Genomic DNA, 26693 nt, shown 5'->3' on the forward strand with positions numbered 1-26693 from the left:
ACATGAGCGCGACACCGATTGTTTCATTGGCCTCTGTCTTATCATTATGTATTGATTTAGCAGCCTCTCCTTTATGAAATAGACCTTGCAATGAATGCCTTATACTGTCTATGGATCTTTAGAACAGTGAATGGCCAAATTGGCCAGGCTTGGCTAAACAAGGCCCTATTAATCAGGCACTGGTCTCCCGTTAATCTGGGATCATGGATCACACCAATCCTATAATCCCATAGTGTTGGTTTATTTAGGCTGTTTGTGAGTCCATCTGTGGCTGAATTAAAATGGAGATTAGAACATAAATGCATTACAATGCAAGCTCAGTATCGAGGACATAAAATGTTTTAATGTTACAAAAAAAAACATACGCGCCCGCTGGCGGTATAAGGCACTTTCAGAAAAGTTGTTTTGTTGCAGTTTTCTTTTAACCACTTGGCTTGGGTTTCAAAGAAGCAATTGTCCATCTAATCCTCTAAGGGATGACAGGGGCATTTTCAACAGCATCCCAGCCTATTAACATCACCTTGGGATTACCTTCACAGAGAGGAGGAGCTGATGGAGATGGGGGGTTGTGGGGGGATAAGGAGAACGATGACAAAAATGAGATTTGCGGGCAAGCTGCTCACCAATCAGACAAAAAGCAGTCTTGTTTTACACACAGACATACAAAAATAGACCTAGGAATGCAGACATGGTATGACCACAGAGATGTACGCACAAGTAAACACAAGGCCAGACAGACAAATATCTTCTTATGGGCTTGAATTCCTCATCAGTCACAAGGGGGAAGCTGCTCCTGTCAAACAAACACATCTATCCATTAATTTTGGTTCCTCACATCGGCCTATCAACCGCACAGAAGTAAATGTCAACACTCCCCTGCGTCTCTTTCATCATGCAGAACACTGTTGCAGAATACACCAGCAAATAGCTCACACGCTTCATCCACCACTAAGCCGTGAGACCCCTTACTGAGAAAACTGGCATTTCTGCAGAGACAGCCACAAAGAAAGAAATGATGCATACAGTGGCATGGAGGAAAGCTGCCAGTGTTGACCTTATGTTAAAGCCATGAGACTCGTGTTTGCTTAGAGTCACACTGAGTTCTGAACATGACAGGAGGCAAATATCTGCAATCAAAATCTTAATTTATACAGGATTCATAGAGCCTAACTAGCTTTATAGATGCTTAATGAGCAAGAAAATGACCTGCAGAAACTCAAATCTCATAGGTGTATGAGTCGAGAGTACATTTAATTCCATAGAAACAATGCTTCAGAGATGGAAATTGAAATAATTCTTCTTAGCACATGCAGGCTCATTATGCACCATGGAGAAGATGTACTGTAGCAGAGTGTGATGAGAGAAGTGAGAAAGAGGAGGAAAAGAAGTTGCATCCTTTTACTTAAAATGTGCCTGGGGAGGGGAGAGAGATAAAATGATGGAAGTGGGGAGTGCTCCACAAAAAAAAAGGCACAGGCTGCCTTTGTCTGTCTTCTAGTCTGTGTATTAGCAAGTAATGAGCTCCTAATTGTGTAGCCAGGCCGTGGAGTCACTGCAGGGGTTGAAAAGCAGTGTGAATGAACTAAATCTGACAAAAACACTGGGGCAAAGACAGTATTGGAGAAACAGAGAGAGAGAGAGAGAGCACAAGGTGAGAGGGAGAAGAAATAAAAGGATGTAAGATAGAGACACTCCATTAAGGAGAAGGGGTAAAGGGGGAGTGACACTGGCATTACAAATGGAATGTTAATTTCAACTGAATACAAATGAGGGAAAATAGTGCCAGTGGCTGTTGTCTGTGCTGTCTCACAAAATCTGCTTTCTCTTTTTCTCTGTATAATATAATATCTACTCAACCACATAGTAATGAGTCAAAATGGTAATAAGTCAAGTTGAGGGCCTTAGTTTAAAAGGTAGCAGGAGTGGGAATGGTTCTCACCGTGGAAGCTGATGTTGTAGCTAAAGGTCATTCCAATGCGATTTCATTCGACGTGCTGTCCGTAAAAGGCCAACTTAGACATAGAAGCAACGCGATAGGAAAAGACATTCAACGGGGGTGAGGAAGGTCACAAGAGTATTAGGTGATCAATTTTTTCCCAAACTGGTAATTACAGTCAGGGCAATGAGTTCACAGCATAGGGATGTCTCATTTTTTGCTAGCGATTTTCTCTCTGCACTGTGTGATAGTGAGTGGCTGTGTGTTTTGCTGTGTGTTCACATCTTTGACCGTGTGTACTTTGCGCGCACATTATTCGTTCATCTAAATCCATATCCAAGTGAGACGTGTCGACAAACTTTATTATGTTTTCTGGTTGCCACTTAATTCATCTTTGTTGGTGAGCCTGCTTCAGCTGGCCTTACTTCCCCAATGAGAGATCAGCTGCATTCCTCAGACCCGTAATTCTGCTACACTCACTCACATACAGAGCCCTAGACCTCGATGTTGTCATGGTAATGGCTAAAAAGTGCTCTCACACTGCATAGAAAAAGCTTCATGCACTCATAGGTTTATGAACGCCGATCATTTCTATCTTACTGCATTACATGTCAGTGCTCCATATCACAGGAAGAGCTGCAGTAACTTGACACCTCTACTGTATATATTCTTCTGGGTCAACATCATCATCTACTCTGACATGCTTCTACTTGCTATTGTCTCTGATGGCCTTCGCTCCATTTAAAAGCAGAAGTAAATGCAAAGAGCAGTGCTTTAGTGGCTTGTTGACCAGGTGACTGCATGTGCATCCGTCTGCACCAGCGATTAGCACCATACACTTAATTTCTCTTCACCACAGCTACACCAGTGCTGTCTGAGGTAATGGATTGAGGGCTGGTGGTTGTTAGTGGAGATGGAGGTGGCTGGTCTGACAGTGACACACTGCTCAAAGTGCTCTGCGCAGCACCGGTAGAGACACCAAACTAAATGAGAATAAATGGCCTCCCTCTAAAAGCAGATCACACCATTTGGGCTTGGTTTTAGAAGTTTTTTTCTTTTTTTTTATTGGTTGGGATATTTGCTTCATGTGAGTTTGTGGTGAGTTAATCTAGTTTGGTTCAAGACTCTTACTGGCACTGATCTCAGCTAAACTGTGAGAGGGTCAGCAATGCTGCATGGCACTGCATGGTTTTATGTTGTATGCAGACTTAACTTACTATGTGTACTGTATGTGCGTCCATGAGTGACTTTGTGTCCTATATTTCTGTCCTTGAATGAACGTACCTTCCTTCTCCTCCTAAGTGTCTGCACAAGTGTGCACACTTTTTTGTATCAACAGTCACGTGTGTTTACAATTCTCTGTGTCCATAAATTTGTGTGTGTGTTTGTGTGTGTGTGTGTGTGTGTGTGTCTGTGTGTTATGTACGTGCCACTGCAGTGAAGAATGTGTGGCTGGCTGCAGAGGTCAATCAAGGAGGAATCTATCATAATCCATCATAATCAGCTGCTGTGCTGTTCCTTTAGGACAGATGAGCTCCTGACCCATGGCGCACACGGTGAAGATGAGAATCACATGAGGGTGAAATGTGATGTTTACCAGCTTGACTGGTTTTTGTCGAAGACGTTTTCAACTCTATCAGGGGTGGTGTATACAATGGCAGAAGGTCAAGGCATCTACAAAAGCTTGTGGTTATTGAGGGAGGTCTATTGGCTGAACATCTTTACGTTTTTCATTTAGGAATATTACTTGAAAAATTTTGCTGTTTCATAAAGATCAGATCACTTGTTTGATGTACTGATGAAGTGATGGACATGTCATTGTCTGTTTACAAAAAATATGCGCATTTTGGCAATTTCATTTTAGTTTAAATCCCTCTAAATGACACTCATAGGAATTAAGATAACTTTGCTCTATATTATTATAATTTACTTCAAACAAGTATTTCGTTATTTTACAAATGTGTTTTGAGATTATAACTTGGATTATGTTGTTTTTCTAGTTGCAATACAAGGAATGACAAACATCTTTATAAAGTGGAAACCTATGTTTGTCAGGCCTCTACTCTTTATTTCATTAGAAATATATGATATGGTATCTGTCATGAAAAAAACATTTTAAGAATCAATACAATACACTTAGGCTTGGGGAAATTTCAAATCAGTACTATTCAGCCATTTTTAGTTATTTTTATATAAATGATACAGCAATTGACTGATGCTGAATATAATGTTTATTTAGCTATTCATTTTGCTTGTATTTATTGTCTCAGTGTTCATTTCTAGAACTGGTTGACAATCTATTATATATCTAATATATACAGTGTAATGATAATAATGGTGAATATTCTTTAATAAAGTCATTTGCTTATCAAAGCACCCTTCTGAGTACCTTTGTATTGTCATATTGGTTCAAAATCAGTGTACAATCCACATAGAAATGGTCTATTTTCATTCCAGCTCAAACATTCACTATATCAGCTGCCATATGACTATTCACATACTGTATATCTGTACATTTTTCCCGCTAAAAGCGGTAATGGTGTTAGTCTCAAAAACCCCATATCGGTCAGGCTCCCAAAAAACTTTGCACTGCGTTATTTGCACCGTGTGAATGCCGCAAATTTGCTTTGTGCCATTTACACTGAGTTTGTGTCTATTTGCATCTTCGCATTGACTTTGTATGTAATCGTGCCACCCAATTTGCGTGAAACATAGCCAGTGTGAACACAGCTGTACACAACACTTTTGATCCGTTGCTCAGTGCACTGTCAGGACATCAAAAGCATTGAAATATCATTACACAAGTCTTTCGAGAGCACTAACTTTGGAAGTACATTACTATAAAGCTCCATCAGAGTCTGTGGAAATCCCACCAATCCTTCATTACGTATCTGGAGTCATTAGGCACAGGATGGCCGGGCTGACATATCGTCCTGGGCATAAAAGAAATTAGTCAAATCCAAGGCTTGCAGCTCCTCATTAGAGAAGGCTGCAAAGAGACGGACTCAATTACCATCTCTGACACAGTAGACCCTGGCAAGACTAATGGCTCTGGCCCAATAATGACCTAAGCCAGGCCTGTACTTCCTGCCAACCCCCGTACACAATGAAACCACCTCCACTTTCATTTTCCCTCCCATACCTATCTTCTGCCGAGCCCCTCTGGGTTTACAAGGTAGAAAAAACAATTTGATGAGTTAATCATGCCCTCTGATTCACAATCTGTGCAAACAGTTTTAAAATAAATGCCCTCAGATTTCGTTTTTTTTACACAACATGAATGTAGTTTCCCAGGCATGCACGCATTAGTAAATTAGCCAACCTGTACTGGATGTTTTGCTTGTGTGCTTATTACCTAGCCTGTCTATTTGTTGTTATGTTTAAATGACAGCACTAGCCATTATTTAGCAGTTACGGCAACGTAGCTCCCCAGGGTTTAAATGCTTTAACTTTTGTAATTTCAACAAAATAACTCATGACAATACATTGTTTAAGGTCCTAAGTGGTTTTGCCATTGGTAGTTTAAATGGTTTTGTTCATGGCTAATGTTGTACAGAAGATTAAGTTAGGCTAATAGCTAACTTCAGCTGGCACTGAAGCAACAGTTATCTTACTGTGGGCTATACCAGAATAAAGGGCTCTCCCCTCCTACCATGTAGAAATTATAAAAAATATGATAGCCTATCACACATATATACATGCAATAATAACAATGTCTTTCTCAGTGACAAACACTCATTTTGTCTTTCCATTCAAGATAAATAGGCTTAACAGAAATAACCTTATGTATTATAAAGTAGATCCTAGTATATCAAAAGGTGTCATGGGTTCTCATTCTGGATTTTATTTACATAATGTAGATTAATCACACTCAACAAGTACCAGATGACTTTACCTTTACTTAATCTTCCAAACAAAAATAAACCACAAAGTTAAAATTCTGCACTTCCTACCACAACCAATTACAGCTACCAGCCATACCCCTTAGGAACGTACAGATGTATTGTCACAAGTTATATTGCCAAAAAAACAAAAGCTTAAATCCCTGGGGAGCTACAATAGCAGAATGGTCCACACCATTCGCTGCATTGCAGAAAAACATGAAATCCGAGGGCACAGAACCCTAAAAAACCTATAAAACCATTCGTAGAGATTTTTAATCCGAGAGCATGAATTACGACAAAACCAAGGGCACGGATTGCAAAACCGTGCACATGGATTTACTCATCACCTTTATTTTTTCTAGCATGTTAACCCAGAGGGGCTGCGTACTCTTCTGCTCTCCCCTTTTCAAAATATCAGAGGATAAAAACGAGTTTCTGCTTTTCATTCCTGAGGAGCAGGAGCCCCTTTTCGTCTTTGGTGTTCATTGAACAAGTAAAAAGAACACATTTTTGTTGCCTAGGGCTTTGCCAAGCCATGGTTGACAGGAAAGCAGCATTAAGGCAATTAACATGGGTTTTGCATTTGATTTTGCCTGGCGAGACTGCCTCTGTAAACAGCAGGCGGATCAGGTGATTAGTTCCTGTGAAGATGAGCGCCTCCCCTTCCCTGGTCCCTGTCCAAGAGAGGATTACCCTTTATATATATTGTGCATACACACTGCACCTTATACATACACACACACACACACACACATATACACTGACTCTACTAGAGAAGAAAGAGAACGCGAATGAAGAATAAAAGAGAGTCATGTCTCCTCCACAGATTAACTTCCTGCTTCTGCATCACTTCACCTCTTCTTCAAACAGACTTCAAATTATCTCTGGTTGCCTTGACCCCTTTATCGTCCATTTAACACAGGGACTAATTCTTTGGATTCAGCTCCCTTTAATGAGGAGTTTTTCTGCAATGTAATAATGGGAAATTCAATATCAATATCCAGGGGTCTTGAGTCAAAGCTCTGAAATTAATTGTGACAAATAGGCAATTATTTCAAGTCAACCGAATTGAGATTGATCTTATTTGTTCATTTATGCATTCGCCTGGAGGAGTAGCCTCAAGTGCATAATAGCTTTTATGTCACTAGATTAGAATTTCACCTGAGAGGTTGCTAAATCAGATGTGTGTCCATGTGAGTGAGCGTGCAATAATAGGTGAAAAGAATTTCATTGACACTGTCAACTAAATCTCAATCTGTTGTAAAAAGAAGGGCGGGTCACATCAATCAAAGTACTTTACTTTGTCTTCTACCATTGCTTCATCATGCCAGGCTGAATATGTTTTCTTTAGAAAAAGGTTACTGATATAAGACACATAGTGGCATGTACAGCTCTCGATGGCCATATATGGGATGTGATCTGCTCACTTAAAGCTGAAAAAGAATCTGCCAGATTACTATCAATATGACACAAAGCTATGTTACATTCAGAGGGGGAAAGACGATTCCGTGTAGTCTGCATATCACTGAAATTTCACACTCTACGGCACCTCAATTATAATTGTAAGTTTCACTTTGGCAAATGACTTGTTTCATGAGCCAGCATTTCTTGCGTGTGAGTCTCGGACTAAGAGTTTACCCATGACCTATTAAGCAATCCTAAATTAGTGTGTTGTGAGAAAAAGAGTTCCACAAAAGGTCTCTGTAATCCTGAAGATTAATCTAATCCTGCACATAAATGCATTAGCAGCAGCACTGGGATTCTAAAACAGGTTTCATCTGCAATGCTATTATGACAGTTTGCACATTAACACACAGGACATTCAATGCTTACATAATCATACTTGGCATGCAAAAGAGAGAAACGAGGAAAACAAATGTTTGTGTGATTGCAATCAAAAAAACTGTCTAGTTGAAATAACCAATTTTACTTATGATTAGATGTTTAGAAAATTGCATCTAATTACAGTATCCAAAGCAAGTCGATAGAGTTGGGCCACTCATTGGAATGACGAAACTGCCAGAGCTGTATCTCAATTACAAAACAATTATGCATGAGGCTAAAGGTATATCCACAAGAAGGTTCAGTGCTGCATAATCATCACTGCAGGCAATTGGCAGCTGATTAATACAACCTCCCTACGCAGATGATAAAGCATTGGGCAGTTTCATAGGGACACTTTTTGAGCAGCATCTCCTTTAAACCAGTCACCAAACATTATACATTCTATTACTTGTTCGTTTATATGCCTGTGAATGTTCTCATTTGTCCAGGTCATCGTTATCCCCAAAGCAATTTCAGTCAAAAGCAACTGGACTTGGTTATTTGTCTAGGAAGACGTTTCACCTCTCATCCAAGAGGCTTCCTCAGTTCATTCCTTCGTCCCGCTAGAGAACCCTTTTCTACTTGAACACTACTGATAAAGTCGGCGCAAAGAGTTATTTTTGTACCCTTTTGTTAAGAAAAAACAGAGAAAGGTCAGATGTGTACATGAACTGATGAAGCCTCTTGGATGAGAGGTGAAACGTCTTCCTAGACAAATAACCAAGTCCAGTTGCTTTTGACTGAAATTGCTTTGGGGTTTGTTTATATATACCTTATATTATGTGACTATCAATCAATCAATTAATCAATACCTCCTTTCACACATGCACTGCAAACCTGAAATTATCTAAACATTACCCAGAGGGGCTGAATGTGAGAATGCAAATGTCCGATTCAGTCAGACCGGGCATCAAAGAGTTTACCCTCCTGGCGCCCTAATACAAAGAACGTTTAATGTCCGTGTCAGCCCTTATGTGAATAAAGCCGCTCATTCTTCAGTGTATTCATGCATCAGCCAAGAGTGGAAGAAAACAAACATCCAACAGTGAAGAAGAAGGGTGATTTACACAAAGACAGCAATGAAAATGTCTAACTGGAAAGATTGGGAACTCCTGTAGGTAAGGCCCGACGCCAAAATCAGCAGACAAATTCGAGGAACCACAAGAGACTTTGATGTTTAGGACCAAATTAAGAACCGTCCCGTTGGTGCAGTGTAACCCCCCATGCCCAAATCAAACAGATGTTTGATCTATGTCCAGACCTGATTCTCGTGACATTTTCTGGACATCTATTTGCGAAAATGACTAATGAGGGATAATTTATTTTGCCTGAATTCACCTCATCACCTCATGATAGTCTGTAATGCTTTTAGTTGAGGATAAAATATTCACTTTCAGGGCCATAGTCATCTCAGTATCTCAAATCAAATCAAAGTCATACCAAGATATAAAACACACAGCACATATATTTTCATCCTGGTCCCCAAACAAACGGAAGATCAGCAGCCCTAATATGCGTTTCTCTCTGGGTTTTGTTGACCTTTAGTGTTTGTTTGCTTTGACAGAGGGATGCTGGAATTTCACTCCAAAATAGCCTGTCAATGTCCACCCTGGCTGCCACGGTAGCTGTGAGACACAGTACAGCAAATGACTGCTGATCACGGGGGACAGCAGGGGAGCCAGCTGTCAGCCTGCCAGGGTCTGTTCCCTCTCTGACAGCAGGCAAAGTAACACAGGGGACACATAGAGCGGGTCATTTTCCTCTCAGAGGGGGCACCGTGGTAGAAGATAAAAGTGGGAAATCCAAGGTGACTGGCAAGGACAAAAAAGAGCAAATGTGCCATGTAAGCGCCAGACAAAATAACCCATAACTCTATAGCTGTATCCCAATACAAGTCTGCATTTCGAGACTGAATACATCATAACATATTGGCAACTTAAAGGTCCAACTTTAAAGGCTCAAAACTTCAACTCAATAAAAGACTGACAGATTTCCAGCCTTCTGCTGACAGCTCAGACTCTGCTAGACGATGTTTTAGTTTTAAGTATTCAACATCATCAGCAAGACTTTGTGTATTAATTATTGTACACTTGCACTAGGACCTGCAATTCAATCTTGGTTAAGTTTCTTCCAGCGATAGAATTCAACAACATAATGAATGAGTATATCCAACAGCTTAACTGCCCTCATGGTGCACGAATAAAAGCTTCTGTCATAGACATGTAGCAGAACATCCCATACACTTGCCATACAAGTCAATAAATGTTTACATTTACAGCTGAGTTGGGACACATCTTATATGCCTGTTCCAGGCTTTCCTCTATATACATTTTTCAAATTGATTGCCGCCACTGCTTCAGAATTTTATGAAATGTAATGAAGTCACAATTACATGACTCTGCAAGGGCTTTTAATTTGACAGTGAGCGCTCCAGAATCTGGGCAACACGCACCTGAGGAGAGACAGGAAGAGAGCCAAGTAAGGCCTTTACACACCTCTCGTACATCCGCACATCAGAATAGTTTTACATCCAACATGTCCAGGTTGTCCTGTAAATGTTCTCAGTTGTCCAGGTCATCGTTATCCCCAAAGCAATTTCAGTCAAAAGCAACTGGACTTGGTTATTTGTCTAGGAAGACGTTTCACCTCTAATCCAAGAGGCTTCATCAGTTCATTCCTTCAAAACAAACATCCAACAGTTTTTTTTTTTTAGTTTAGTTTAGATAGTTTATTTCGAATATGTGAACAAACAAATGTATCATACATAAATGGGCAGTCATAAAGAAAAGTAAAAAAAAAACAGAGAGAAAAATAAATGTACAATAACAAAGTAAACAAAAAATATATATAAATTCTGTTCCACCATCTTATACAGGGTGTTTTTTACTCAAAACTATGAAGGAGAGAGAGGCTGTTTGAATTGATAGGAGGGACAGAGAAGAGAGATTTCTGAAAAAAGAATGGGGTTTTGAATTTTTTTCTCTTCTCCAGTAAAGCTGAAGAGGGTTTGTGATGTTCCTAGTCATACAGCACATTTCATACGACAGGCGTAGACTCAGCTGAGCTTCACACCACCCCACCTTACAGTCCACTGTAAAACTTAACAACTTTCTGTCCCCTTTTGGATCCTCTGCTTCTCATACGGTATGTTTGCAGTGTGGGTATGTGCCCATCTGCATGTGTTGTAGAAAATACAGACACTGCAGTTATCTTAAAATGCTCCAAAAACAGGCTCTGCTTGGACTTTACTTGAAAATAAACTCAGCAGATCTCAAGTTACCCTGTAGACAGCTAAAATCGATGTCTAGCACAAACTGTCCTCACAGTTACCTCCACTAGGAATAACTATAGATAGTATACAATGCACTAGGTAAAAGTACTGAATAAACACTCAAAGCAAAAGTGATATATATTTATAGGTGGACAAAATGCAAAAATAAACCCTAATGGCCCAAATTAACTCTCTTCGGTAAATAAACAGATTTTTCCAAAACTGACGTTTGATCTTGGCATATAAGGACGTGGTAGATCAATAAAAAGCAACCATCAGGGATTAACAAAGCTTGTGCATCACTGCATGGAAAATTAGTTGAAATCTATCCAAAATCAATATATAATGAGCTGTCTTCTAACTTTTTCCAGTACATTTTACTCCTCTCTGTTTCTCTCTGTCTTCTTCGATCCATATATCCCAGGGTTCATGAAACATTTAGCTTCATGACTTATAGATCAGAGATGATCAAAGAGAATGGACACCGAACCTACAACCCCCACAGAGAAAAATACAATATGTCTTACACCTTATGTTGAGAGATCCTACAGTACAACGTGCAAATATGCTTTACTGTTCAAAAGCATGAAACATGCGTAATGTGTTGTTACATTTGACTGCTAAATAAGTCCACACAATATGTGCTTACAGTAGTTAAAGCTGCACTGGTACCCACGGTCTAAAACTCAACTCTAGTCGTGCGGCTTTGTTTAACTGTGGGAACTAAAGCCACGCTGGCGCTCCTTAATCCCTGGCCTTCTCTGTGCGACTATGGCTGGAAGCATATCAACCATGACAGCCTGCACTAAAACACAACATCTCTTTCTCTCTCTCTCTTTCTCTCTGGTTCCTTTTGCAAAGACATGCAAAGATAAGCACAAACACATTGGGCTGACTTCCCAGTCTCTGGGAAGTCACAGTGCAGAAATACAAAGCATAATGAGCAGGAGACAATGTGATTCTGTCTCCATGTTCAGTGAGATAAATGACCCGAATAGTCTGTCTTCGGTTATGAATGGAAATATCCAACCACCTGGCCCATGTGTGTGGCCTGGTAACACAGAGCAGGTAATGGAGCGCACATTTATGTTGATTGAGGAGATAGTTATGTGTGCTATGTCAGTTGGCTAACTGAGCCATTTAAGAGACAAGAGAGTTTGTACCAATGGTCTCTTTACAGAAGAGACACTGAAAACCAAAGTCAGATAACAGCTTTGACAGATCTCTCTGTACAGTTGTGGTGGTGAGCTGTACAGCAACATGTAAGACATCAAGGCTTCTTCCATAATTCCTCACGGAAGCAAGACGTTGGCTTTCAGAGCTCTGTGAGATTATTTATTCAAGATGAATGGAAAAAAACACTAGTCATCAGAGGATGTTAATAGCTTTAACACATGAAAACAGCCTCAAACACATTCCTGCATTTCATTGGTGCAATAGATAAAAGGGAAATGGCCCCATTAACACTATGTATTCACACAAACAAAAAACTGGACTGTTGTTGTGTAATATTTGATGTCAGTGCTTATAAACTGTGGGAAAAGGCACACATATCTGTGAAAGACCTCTGAATTAAAGAGATATTTGACCCAAGCAGTCCTGGGTGTTATAGCAATGTTAGCAGACATTTATTAGGTTGGCATATACAGTATATCACAATGCTGATCCTTAACAAGCAATAATCATCCAATGGGTGCAGACAGAAATAAATGATTCAAAGCTAATTCATCTTTCCTACATTGTATCTAAATTCATTTATATCAGTATTCCCCCTGGCGCATGGCCTTGCAGACCAGCTGAACATCTTAAATATAATGTCCGCCTGCACATCACAAAACCATAAACTTACCTTGTTTGTAACTGCATTGCAACATTTTATCGTCAGTGGGTTGTGTGGCTAAATCTCATATTACATAATAGCACTGATTTATCTCTTTCAGCTTTGAGGGCAAGTGCAAGGCTGCAAGACCTAAGGCAAGGAGTCCAGTCAGCTTCCCCTGGAAGGGACTACAAATAATGGTCTTAACTTAATTTTATATTTTATTATTACCATGGCACAGATGCTGTCCGTACGGTATACTTGAAAACGTGAAGACTTTTTATTTGTTTTGAGCCATAAGAAAGAGCCATAACAAACTAGTGATCAATCAAAAGCACCAAGAGCAGATGGAAAGATGGAAATCTTAAAGTTTTGCTCAGATGAAAAATCGGGAACTCTGAGGCTGTAAACAGTGTTTTGGACACAGTTCTGGAATTGTATTAAAATGAATGAATCTGTTGTCGAGTGTTCATATTATTGTCCATTGTTTATAGTATGCAAAACAATGTTTACTGTGATTTGCAGTTTCCACCATTAAGAAATGTTATGAGTTATAACATGGTGAAGTGTGTGCAGGCAATGAATTGTACTCACCTATCTGCAACATATCACATATATCTTGTATTCATAGCTGCGATTATGTAGTAGGTAGCAAATGATTTAGTCAGTGTGCACATGGGAAAAAACACTGAGACTTCTGCACAAACCAAACCTACTACATTCTACTTCATTCATACATATTTTACTCTCTGCCAATGTAATTTTCAGCTGACATATCTTTAAATGTCAATATTGTAATTATCATTTTAGGTATTGCAGCCAAGACTCAAATAGATTCTGAAATGCATTAGAACTGTGTCAATGTCATGGCTAAATCTCAAATCAAATGCAAAATCATGTGCACCCAATTTATACCTAATATTACTGGCTCATATGTAAGGGAGAATATTACCAATAGCAATGTCCTGTCAAAGGACAACTGACCAGTAATAGCAATGTTCTATTCTTACTTATAAAGGCTACGAGCTCCAGAGAGAGAGAGAATGAGAGAGAGAGAGAGGCAGGCTGTGAGCTAATAAAAGGCTGGTACACAATTTCTTTATTCAACGCTGACAACACATAAGCAATACTGAAGAAGACTAACTAATATTCGTGGAGAAATTTTCTGACATCAATCATGTGCATGCTTGTTTGCTCCAATAGAGCAAAGTAGGGTGGGGTTTGGCAGCCAGCGCTATATCTCTGCTCCACAACTAATATATTTACACTTCACTGGCACTGACATTGATAACAACATATTAATATGCACACACTTGCCATGTCGAATAAAATGCACACTAACTAGGTGTGTACTGTGTCGACATAAAATTCAGAGATCTTGCAAAAATGCCTTTTGGGTATGTGCAAGAATCCTGAAGTTAAATTTAATACATTTTCAGACATTTTTTAAGACCCTTCCCATACATTTTAAGACCTCATCACTACTTCTAGTTCTAACTATTGTTCAACAACACACTATAACACCTTGGACTACTGTATCAGTGCAATATAATTCAGACAGACTGGGTGATAACAAAGCACAAGGGTGTTTAAGGGCATTTCTACATCCATTCAACCAGCTCCATAATGACTGAGATATGTAAAACAGAATCAGGCATATGTACGTCTTTATGTCTTTTCATAATTCTATGCATCTGGACCTTGCTGTAGCTAGCTCTTAGCATGTGGGACTGGGCAACATTGATCCCCATCGAGACTATACTCTATGTATCATACCCATATCATATATCATACCCAGACTCACTGACATTACACCTCACAGTTATTTCCAGAGACCAGAGGCATCAGCCATAGTCAAACTCCTTTATCCAACCATTTATCTGAAAACGTGCATTTCATCATTAGCTAGGTAGTTAAACACCTGGGCGAAGCATTGGGGACTTTTGCGTAATCAATCAAACAGTAGTTACTCAATGGGTAATTGTGCAGGCAACAATTGTCATTTTCAGATGTCAAATTCAGCAGAATTTCATAAATAAGCGCTATAGAATCCCACACAATGATTAAATTCATGCAAACTATAGTGTAAATGTACATAATGAAAACAAGCTACAGAATTTAAAGTCTGTGCTGAAACTTTTCAATAGTGGTTGAAATCGCCTGTTAACTATGCACAGTTGAAGCAGTAAGTACCATGACATTTCCACCATAAATTGGGAATGTGTGTGTGAAGTGTTTGAAAGCTAAAAAAACAAACAAAAAAAAACCATACTCTCTAGTATAATGTAATATGCATTTGATCAGGGTCGCCGACAGGATGGAACGCCAGGTCAAATAGTCCTAAGCAAGACACACGGTGGCGGAGCCCACCCCTAAGCCCAGGTGTAGCCTACTAATAACATTCACAATAGCTCTGTCTGTTCAAATGTCCCAGTACGCAAAATATCAGGACCCTGAAACCAAAACAGCTAAATGGAATTCAATCATCTGTATTTGTTATTGCCTTTCTTATTGTGACATAAAAGGTCCCATAAGAGACATAAGAGAACCTCTATCACATGTTCATTTTTAAGGCATGTTATCCAATTAATAAAATAGCTCTAAACATGTCAATGGATTTACATATATAGATATATATTAAAGCTTACTGTACATGTATGCGCCTGTTTACCTCTGAATCACTGTTTATCATACACCTGTTCCCCATTAATGCAATTACTGCAGGCCATCACTGAAACGGACAGTTAAGTTTTTCAGCACACTGTCATCGCCACAGATAGGATAGCTTGCTGAATGCAATAGCAACTCAAAACCTACAACTGCATGGTTAAGAGAAGGCAACGTGCAAATTGGCTGCATTTGTATTGAAACTCCTCCTGTACAAGTGTCCTCCACTGGGCCCCAGCCGCCACCATGGCGGGGCTGGAGAATAGATTGAGTTGTCAACGCTGTCCTGTCAACAACCCCGCGGTCATAACCTAACCCGGAGGAGACTATAACCCAATCTCAGTAAAACATACAGTAACGTTAGATGGATATGACAGGGTGGGTGTGTGTGTAGCAAAATATTCTCACTCAGAAGTGAAGGGGACATGCACCCATTCGACATGCATGAAAAACTCTGAAACTGCTTCAACTCCCAATTTCGAGACAAAAAAAGACCGTTCAGGGTCTTTTTTCGTCGATGGAAATGAAAAGCTGGATAACTTATTTTCATATGAGTTGCTCTATGAAGTTTCTGCATAGGCCAACCGTCGAAATAAACATCGGAACAGTTAGCTGTAGCAGCCCACCTCACGGCGAACACTTCAAAAGATTTTACAATGCTCCCCCTCACACACACACACACACACACACACACGCACAAACACACACAAACACCACCCGTTAGCGTGTCGGCGCCGTGACAACATTAGTTTCCGTACGCTTTTTAAAAACTTACCAACAGTTCTTGAGCCTGACCCCGAACCAAGCAGAAGGTACCAGAACCACATCATACGGTCTCCTTTTACCCCCGGCCTGCCCTTACCGTCCTGCCCCGCCGCGGGCCCGCAAACTGGGGGCAAATAAGAAAAAACTTCTATCCGATATAGCTCTAACGTTACTACTGGTGCCTGCAGCCCACTTTCCAAGCTGAGTCTGTTTTTATTTGTTTTCTTCCGGCGAAACTAAGAGTGCATTTGGCGTGTGGGTAGTGGGTTCGCGTTGGGACAGAAGTATGGAGTCAGTCCGGTTTGGGGAGTGGGAAGGCATACAGGCTGGAAGGCTTCGGCGGTGGCGGCAGGCAGGCTGGGGACTCGGTAGCTGGTGTGCTGGTGCTGAGAGAGGCGGAGTCGGAGGCAGAGAGCCGCAGAGCAGAGGTCGGCCCGGCCAGGACAGCGGTTCTCAAACTGCGGGCTAGGGACCGCTAACGGTCCCCACTTACAAAAAAATCAGGAGATGTTTAACTGCACCGTTATCCGGTCATTGCAAAGTTAGCTGGTGCTGTGATCTCTCCCACAGACTCAGAGGTGGCTCGAAACATAAATAAATTGGGGAAGTGTGTCGACGAGAGAACCTCGAGCTACAAAATGAGGGTCGAGTCAGCTCCTGGTGATGAAGTTTTCTTGAAATTCAAAAAGAATGCAAAAAGAAAAATAAATAAAATAACAATAAAACTTTCCATGGGATTATTGTTTCAAAAACTAAAACACTAATGTAAAAAAGTTAAAGATAACACGGAAGAAGAAGATAACTGCCCTACTTTAATCAAATCCCAGTTTGTTATAGTAGGGTACTTTGACATGACTATTGCTTATAGGCCTATTATGAAGTATGCCTTAAAAATGTCTCCATAAAATAAATAGGCCTACTGTGTAACACAAAGACTTAAATAACTATTGTGCAAACCTACTGTACAGTAGTGTATAGGTTACTTTATTAAGAAACAACATGTTTTCTTACGTTTTACAAATATAGGCCTACTGCACCTCATTTGTAGCAATGTAATCTAATTAGAGGGATGATGGGGCGAAAGGTTGCACAGTGGTTAGAGCAGCCGTCCTGCACGTCTCCCCCTCTCTCTCACCCCATTTCCTGTCGGTCATATATATTGAAAGGCTTAAAAACTAAAAATTAGAGTGATGACAGAATGAGAGCTGTCATGGCTGTGTGGTTTGAGTACACAGAATGTCATATCTGGCGTGACAAAAGGAGAGGCGTAAGCCAGCAAAGTGGTAAAGAAGGGAGGAGATAGAAATTAAATGATATTGTTGCTCTCAGTTCAGCCTCCCAGGACGTTCCTGTAGATTCTCCTCCTTTAATCTGGAGTTTTCTTATTTTGATCATGTCATATTATTAGCGAACTACTGAGGACTGAAAGATGGTGCATTTTTAGTTTACATAGTAGTACTTAATGTGTTTTTCAGCTCCAACCAACTATTCGAAAGCCTCTTCCTTCCCAAGGCCAGCTCACCGTCCTTATCTCTGAAAAGCAGCTTCTGGTCAAGAACCTCCACTCCATCCATAATAGCTTCACAAAATGCTTCACCTACAAACATCAGATGGAACCTAAACACAAACAGTGAGCCAGGCTAATGCTAAGCCATGTTAGCTTGCTTTACAGGTAAACTGAAGCCGGCAGTTTATCTCACAACATTAAAACTCTAGGCAGTCAACTATTAAAAATAAGCCATCTAACAATAAATAAAGGTAAAACGCAGCAGCTTATCATCAATTGTCACAGATGTCTCCTTTTGATAAATGCTTCTGAGACAAAGTAAACTTCACAATTTATTTCTTCATCACCATTCAGTCCCCCTTCTTTATGGCTTGTGCAAGGATATATTTACATATCACAGAAATGTTAACTGTTCAGCATGAATCACGCCAAACAAAATCAGCATTGTGGAGATTTTTTCAATAGAGATGAAGATATTTTAAATCTGGAAAAAATACATATGAAGGCAACAGATGACACAGGAGAAAACTGTTTTGAGCTTCTTTTAACATATTTTTCCTTGATGAAAGTTAAAAGGGGCAACAACTGGTAGTTTTTTTTTTGGTGTTGGCAGAAAGTGAGCGATAGACACACACAGAAAGAGAATTCTCTCCAATTGTTCCTATACAAACTTAGCTCTTGTAGCTTCCACAAGTAAGGCATTCAATATTCAACAACCTAGATAGAGGGCCCAGGCCCTGATACATAAACTGCATACATTAAAGGAAGGAAGAAAGTATTGTCACGCTTTATATTGGTATTTCCATGCCAGTTTGAGTTGAATTGAATTAGAGGGAGACAGAGAAGGATGGGAGGACAGGAGGCTTCACCTATCAAACTCCTATCCTCTTTATCATAGAACTGCAGCTGTGTGCAGACAGACAACCTCGCTTCAAACAAACCCCTCCTTTTTATAGCATGCTGCTAACCTGGAGGCATATGATTGGAATGAATCCCAATATCAGACTCCTCCAGCTCACTTCATATTCATCCACGCACTGCCTTATCAAACCAAAGACCCTTGCAGACTCAAACTTCACGGGAGGGTCTTGGCATGTCAGTCGGATCTGTTAAAACTTAGTCAAAGATTCTAGCGCGATAGCTTCTGCAAGGGCCTGTTGTCCTCATATCCCCCAATCGTTGCCTGTAGGGCCTTGTATATGCCAATCTGTTATGATGAGTCCTTATGTTAGATGGTTGTGTATGTGTGCCACGTAACCACTCTTGAATTGTCTACAGTTGGCAGATATGAATACTTAAATGAGCTAACAAAAGCAGACACAAGTCTCCTCGCCACAAATCGTTAATACAATCAACACTAATAAAACTGCTTGTTGAGAAGGAAGAAGATTTGTCAGTCAATGCTAAATGGATTTCATTCTGCTCCCCTGGAGTTATCATTAATGTTTATGCCAAGCTGATTCACTAATTATACAGCCTGATCCATGAACCAGAACGGTATAATCTGTTTTTGGGGGGCTCTGGGCTGCAAGCTAAAAGCAGAAATGGGCTCTACCATACAGTATTACTGATTGACACAGTGTTTGAGTAATGCCCATCCATTAGTGTAGGCTATCTATAAACAGCTCAGACCTAATTAGCCACTGGCCAACAAATGGACTCATTAAGGGACATTAAACTCTAATATGAAGGTTGTTATTGACTTAATCGCAGGAGAAACCCAATTAGTGCGAAATTTGGAAAGTTACTCTGAAGTAGTGAGACAATTTGATTGGCGAAGAGAGAGGGGGGAGGTGTAGAGCAAAGCAACCTGGGATGACTTTGCCTGTGGGTGAGAGATGGCATTGAGAGATAGATTCAGCCAGAGATGCAGTGCGAGTTATGGGAATGTGTACAACATGAGCCACACAAACAAAGTCTATGTGAGTGTGTGTATATTACTTGCAGAGCAGTGGGAAAAGAGATTGAGTCAGGAAGCCAGCGGCAAGACGTATCAGGAGGTGGATGAGGAAAGCAAGGGATGGAGAAGGTGTGAGAATAAGGATGAGTGAAAACAATCAGGGAAGATATTGTAATAGAAAGAGAAATTTTAGAGTAACACATGCTAACTTTATTTGTGGATGTAAACATACTCTGCCACAAGAGTAGCTGAGTCCACTGTCGGCTAGAGCTTTCCTAATATATCACAATACCTAACAAGATTGTGAAATGAGGGTGGGAGCAACATAACTCAGAAGAGCTTCAGGGTGACATGTCCTTGTCATGTCAGACAGTCATCGAGGTAGCTGTGAAATGCCTAAGCCCCTTAAGGACTCACTGTCTGGTATGAGTCTCTTGACATTCATCTTACATTTAATATTCAGCGTGCTGATGTGAAGGACATCATTGTTTGTGGGTGAGTGTATGAGTCAGAAAGCGATAGGGAGAGGAAAAACAGGAGGGAGGACACATGAAAGAACAATGCACTAATGATATTAGCCACTGTTTCTGCTGGCCCATTAAAAATTTGTTTTTAGTGGCTAATATTCAGAGCAAAAGACCAAAACAACAACGCAGATAAACACGCAGGCTTATGTGACCAATCATATTAAAGGGGACACATGCTCATTTTTAAGTTCTATTTTGGGTTTCTACTAGAACTTGTTTACATGCTTTAATGTAAAAGTAAGGAAAAAATATATTTTTCTCAAACTGAATATATTTCAGTATTAGTAAATATTAGTACTATATTCACCCGCTGTCTGCTCCGACACAAGTGCTCCATTTTAGCATCTGTCTCTTCAACACCCCCCCCCCCCTTCCGAAAAAGTCTGTTCTGATTGGTCCGCAGCTGCGCTCTCTGCATCTCTGTATCATCACTGCAGCCGGGGAAAACGGTTATGTCACTGTAGCAGTACATTCTACCTATATTTAGTACAGTTGTGATATCGCAACTGTGTTCTCACGGCTCCTTTAAAGACACAGAGCTACAGGCTTTGTGCATTTCTCTGTGTATTGAAAGTTTTTTTTACGGTATTTATATAGCACCTCAACCTGCTTAATAATAAAAAAAAAGACATGAAAATCCACCCTTATTTACAATATTGGACATTTAAAACACACATGAACGCATCATACATATTTGCATGCTTGCAGAATTTTGCCCATACTAATGTTTACCCGGAGTCTCATTCATGCTCTTCCAAATACATTAAGTGAATAATCATTCAATTATGTGACCAATGCCTTGTTCCACTGACATTAGCTAGCAAAGCTGACGTCTGGCCTGGTGGCACTGCAGGGACATCAGATAGGCATCAGAGATTGAATCAAAGGGAGATAGAAAGAGTAGTTTGTGTGTGTGTGTGTGCATGCGTTTACGTGTGTCTGTGTGTGTAAAGTGTGTGTGTCTGTGTGTGTCCTGTCAATTTATTAAGCCCAGACTGAGAGTCAAATGAGGAACAGATATTGATTTGGGATTTCAGAGGCAAGGGCCAATAACAATTTGAGTGAGAAACGCCTGAAGCATCAACAATTACTTTCTTAATCAAGCTAGACAAAATTATGTACAAATTGGAATGGGTTACACGGCAAATTGCAAAACACAAGGATTATAAAAAGTATGAAAATTATAGCATTGGCGTAACACTATTGGAAAGGAAAAATACAGGCATGTGACTTTAAGTCAAATTCATTCAAGCCCACACAGTTAAGGTATGGACCCACATTATCCCCCAACGAGAGCAATAATCATTTATCAATACAAGTAATTGTTTACATTTAACAGTAAAACCTGCACAGGAAACAGGAAATGTGATTGCACAACAGCCAGAAGTTGTTTCTGACAGATAAAGATCCAAATGAGTCCTAACATAAAGCTGAAAGGGGCTAGCTTTACTCTCTGTGCTGATCTGTCTCCAAGGGCAGCAGTAGTCCATTAGCACATCTGGTCTCCAAACAACAGGCAGTGGCATTTCTAAATAACAGCCTCAGACAAGGTTGAGTCCAGTTGAGCAATGGGCAATCTTGTCTCACTTATAGATAATTAGAAGACATTGGTTAATTGTGAGCACTCCTCCAGGTTTCAACCCTTGGATTGCCTCAATCTGTTTAGTCAAAAAATAAACTTCACTGTTGCCTTTGTAGACTTAGATGTCACTCTAAATGATGAAATTATTGTCCATTGAGTTTAAACGATGGTTGATTAGAGAGAGCAGATACACCAGGGGCGGCATGTCAGAATGAGTCTGTCCTCCGTGAGGCTCTATTTAGGCATGGAGGTGTATTGAGGATCAAGAGTATAGCCAAGGCTAGTTGGAATGTCATTAGTTTTGCAGGCATTAGGTCCTAAACCATAGTACTGGACAAATTCAAATTCAAATTCTGACCTGATGATGGCATTAAATGAAAAGTCAAGGGATCACTGAATTTATCCCACATCATCATGTGCAATGTATTCTCAATGACTGGTTCCTATGATATCTTACAAAATGTTATGCACAAAAATTTAAATGATAGCTCATGGAATGGCAAGCAAAAGTGGAATGCAACGGTTTTGTGTCAGTTAGGTTTAGGCACCAAAACTACAGTTTGGATCAGACAATTGAGTGGGGACATCATGTACATGGTGCACCGGCACCGTATGGCAACATGGTTTAGACCCAGTTCTTTGGAACTGTTTCACAGCTATTGGCAGGCTTGATTTACTTTTTCCCCCATCTGCATTCCACAAAGATCTGACCTACTCTGCTTTTGATTGGCTCATACGCATCGCCTTCATCACAGAATACAATGCATATAGGGAAAAGAAATAGCACTACCGGAGTGGGCCTTGTAGATGACGGCAGGCTTATCATTGATGGCACATGCTCATTTGTAATGCTCATGCTGGGCTGTCCACAGACAGCTTGTTTTCTGATCTGTGTTGTCATTTGTTGTTTGCGTATGAAGACTTTCTGGTCAAAGCACCTTCTGGTCAGCAGCTCACAGGCACCAGAACGATTAGTAGTACAACCATTATTCTCACTCCTCCCATCCATACAATTCATCCTTCAAAGAAACCAAACAAAACAGTGCTTGCATCTTTGCTGCATAATGTCCACCTATACAATTCCATGTGTCTTTCTTAGCCTCTGTTATTGACAAATAGAAGGGGGAGATGAAAGAGAGAGAGATGGAAGACAGAAGGACAGAAGAGAGCATCAGGGCCAGAAGGTCACGTGATGGAGTGAGGCCAGGATGAAAAGAGGCACCAGTGCTCCCAGCAGGCATGGCCTGTTTTATAGCAATCATTTTGGCTTGGCCCACTGCTCATACCCGCAGGCTGCCTTCATTTAGTGGACCACCAACTGTCGCAGGTGTTTTGTTTGTTTTCATGGGCCAAAGTGGGCCAATCTTCTGTGCCTCCCTGTTCCTATTCTGCATTCTTTATTAGACTGCTTGGTGCCCCAGGCTATATTTGTGTTAGATAAAAGGGTCCAGACTTGTGGGAGGGTAACATTGAGAATAACCTTGGAAATATTGCAGCAGTGCTAAATGTCTACGAGATGAACAAATATGCATAGCTCCAGCGAGTGAGTGACACGTTTGAGCTATTGAAGTGTGAATTAGTATAGAAGGAGCGGCGGACAGCGATTGTGAACAAAAGAAAGTTGGAGCAACAAGGAGGAAAAGAATTGGTTCATACATTCAGATTCGGCAGTCAAGTGCATGAATATAGATGGGTGTGTGGAAAGGGGGTAAGGAGGAAAGGGAGCATGAAATATCTTAACTAAAGTGAAAGTTATGGGTGTTGAGAGAGGTTTCTTCAAGGGTTTGATAGAGTGGATCATGTGTGGAGTTCAAAATTGTTCAAAGAAACTAAAAACAGGGGAGGCAAGAGGTGGCAGCCTGAAGGTTTCTAGACTGAGAGAGATTGTTTAAGTCTGGGTGCAGCTAAAGCATGAAGATTGGACAAAGTTGGGCGAGAAGCAGCACAGTGAGAGGCTATCCATGGGGGGGGGTTAGGAGAATCTGCTAGACTCAGGGTTAATAAGCAACACTACCACAGGGCTATAACTCACGCCTCGTTGCTCTGGGCTCTGATTGGAGCTGCGACGAGTGAGGAGGGGAGGGGAAAATAAGGGGAACAGCAAGATGGCGGTAGGGGAGCTTGCTGAGAACTGGGCCTTTGATCACAGGGTGAAGAATTACCAGCTCAATGCCCACTGTTCGGGCCCTAACCCCAAAGCACCACAGGAAATGTTATTATTCAAATATCAACCCCTTTCTTGCAACACAGCTCTGATTCATTTATTGGCACGCACACAGACAGAAATACAAACACAGGCCACACATTGACGGACATACACAAACACATAAAATTACTTTGTTATGTTGCCTTGCCTTGGGCGAACCCTTGTTAGAGTCACTGCTGAGGAGCTGTGGGGCTGTGACACAGTGACATAGGGGGATAGCAGTTTAATCACGCACATGTCAGCCAACACTGACAAAAAGAGGACAGTCATCAAAAGCGTCTAAACAACAGCAGCGGAAATGTGAAACATAGTCGAAATATAAGACATCTTGTGAAGTGTGAAGGGAGCATGTTTTGGAGTCCAAACATGTCTCTGACTGGACGCCAGGGAGGGAGCCATTTAAATTCAAGCAGCAACGTGATTCACCTGTGAATGAGTTCACTGAAACATACAGGACATGGTCTCAAAACACACTGAAATGTCATGAAAATGAATGCACAGGAAGTTTCTTAGCAGTATTTGGTAACTCCCTGCCCTCTTGAGCATGTCTGAAGCTTACCCTGTTTGCTGATACATTTGGTGCGTTTTTGTGTGTGCGTGTGCGTGTGCCTGTGCGTGTGCGTGTGCCTGTGCGTGTGTGTGTGTGTGTATGTCCGGGCTGATGGGGGTTTCCCACCTGCTGTTAGGAGGGAGGAAATGTGAGTGTGGAATGAACATAGCCTTGATCGTTTCCGAAACTCAAAGGGGGACGCGGGGTGGGAACCATAGCACATTTCGGCTGGAGGAAGGCCAAATCCAAACATGTAGGGAGAAGGGGGAGTGTCAGAACATGAGTGTGTGTGCAACATTTTAACTACACACACTTGAAATGATTATTTATGTGCTTGAAGTGTTTGAATGTTGTTGTTTTTTAAAGAAAGTGCAGAGCGATCTATCCTACATAATATTTGATGGGGCGGCAAACTACCTTCTATTGCTCAAGTCCCTAAGGACCCAGAATGTCCCATAAATGTCAGTTGGGAGCAGAAAGCGTTGGCCTTGGTCTTTGTTTCCCTGTGGATAATTTAATTGAGAAAGTCTCATTAAACACCAGTGCTGGGTGGCGCCTGGGCTCAGACACATGCTGAGCCTGACTTTCATCATAAGAACAATTAACATGACTGGACGCTCGTTTAATCAGACGGACGTTTTTTAAATTATCTTAATGGCCACCCATATATCATGGTTAAAGTCAAACCCTGTTCACCAAGTTGTGGCTTCTAGTGCTTTGAGGTGGCGACAGGGTTAAATAAGCATTCTGATTGGCTACGGTAATGAGAGGCTCAAAGGTTCCATATTGTAAAAAGTGAGTCTTTTTTTATTTTAAAGTAGGTCGAGGACGCTATATAAATACTGTGAAAGAAAAACTCCACAGAAAAATGCAGCTAATGTGCCATTACATTCATTCCCTGGCTGCAATGAAAAAGCAGTGATGTCAAGAGGGCAGATGCAGAAGACTAAAAAACACTGACCAATCAGAGCAGACTGGACTTCTTCTGAAGGGGGACTTAAAGAGACAGGGGCTTTTAGATGAATGAAGCCCCGCATTGGCTTCGTTTTTCCGTGCCAAAAACTGTAGTTCATCGAGTTGCCACTTGAGGCTTGCTCCAAAAGCTAGTCAATCCCCATTGAGCCCAGTGCTAAATGCCCAACTTTAGAGCAGAAATAAAGATGTTTTGGTCTCAATAGCCAATTTCCCTGTTCATGACAACTGTAAGGGGTTTGAATTTTTACATATCTCACCCATTAAAATCACAGGAGACTTAAGGCTTCATTGGGCCAGCCTCAGCTCCGGCCACGCTCCATCTCTTCCCCCATTTCTGGTTCAACTGGGAGTTACAGCCGGGCCACACACCTTACCATGTGGCATGTAAACATGTTCTAGTAGAAACCCAAAATACAAGTATGAAAATGAAGCGTACAATGGGACCTTTAAAACAAATCAACTCAGAGTAACCACGCATGACAGAAAGTAGTTGTTAAATATAATGCAGAGAAGAAAGTTCAATTGGATCCACTCATTACTCCCCTATGTCCACCTAAGTCATACACAAATCTTTCACAGGGATACAGTGCAGCTATGACTCAGGCATAGTGTGAATAGGCAGATAGTTTCTCTCAAGTATTTCTTGTCCTCTGAGTTATCAGGTAGGGCCCTCGCTGAGTGTCTTTGCATGCACATTGTTGCCATCTTTTTACCCATTATCTGCCATGCAGCCCGTGGTAATGGAGATAGAGTGTGCAGGTTTGAAGCGATTACATACATTCAGAGACTGTGAAAGTGTGTGTGTGCATAGAGAGAAGAGAGTTGTCTGTGCAAATATTTATATGACATTGTTTGGGCAGATTCATAGATGGTTTGGTATTCCATCCGCAGTAGAGATCGCAAGGCTACTCTGAAACAGTCCAAGCTACCTTGGGCCAGCTCCAGCTTTCACTTCACAGTCCTCCTGTACACTATGAGACCCTGCAGGGCACTTGGAGGTGTGGTTAAAATTGGAACTCATTCATCTCAATCCCCTGCCTGCCAGCACTAATGGATGTTAGCCTGTTTTGGAGAGACAATAAAATTGACAAAAGACAGGATTTCAGGCTCCCGTGGCGTATGTGGACATCACTGAAAAATACAAACACATTTAATCCCTTTGCGATACCGTGTGTATTATGCATGATTTGAATTCAGCAACAGCATCTTCATTGCCTTGAAAGCAAAGCACTCTTTCCACAATTGTTTCAAAGCAGCCCTGATGTGTCAGTTTACTGTAA

The 26693-nt window shown here is 40.9% G+C and overlaps 1 protein-coding gene across 1 annotated transcript in view; it reads right to left on the reverse strand.

Moving 5' to 3' along the window:
* The window catches only part of ldlrad3 (low density lipoprotein receptor class A domain containing 3), a 75396-nt gene extending 58912 nt beyond the window's left edge, over nt 1-16484 (reverse strand). Inside the window, exon 1 of the mRNA XM_083917074.1 lies at nt 16177-16484. Coding sequence (XP_083773200.1) covers nt 16177-16231 — 55 coding nt within the window. The 5' untranslated portion in view covers nt 16232-16484. The remainder of the gene's footprint in view (nt 1-16176) is intronic.
* Nucleotides 16485-26693: the final 10209 nt, after the last annotated feature.

Source organism: Echiichthys vipera, assembly GCF_963691815.1.
Source record: "Echiichthys vipera genome assembly, chromosome: 7".
NCBI classification, from domain to species: Eukaryota; Metazoa; Chordata; class Actinopteri; order Perciformes; family Trachinidae; genus Echiichthys; species Echiichthys vipera.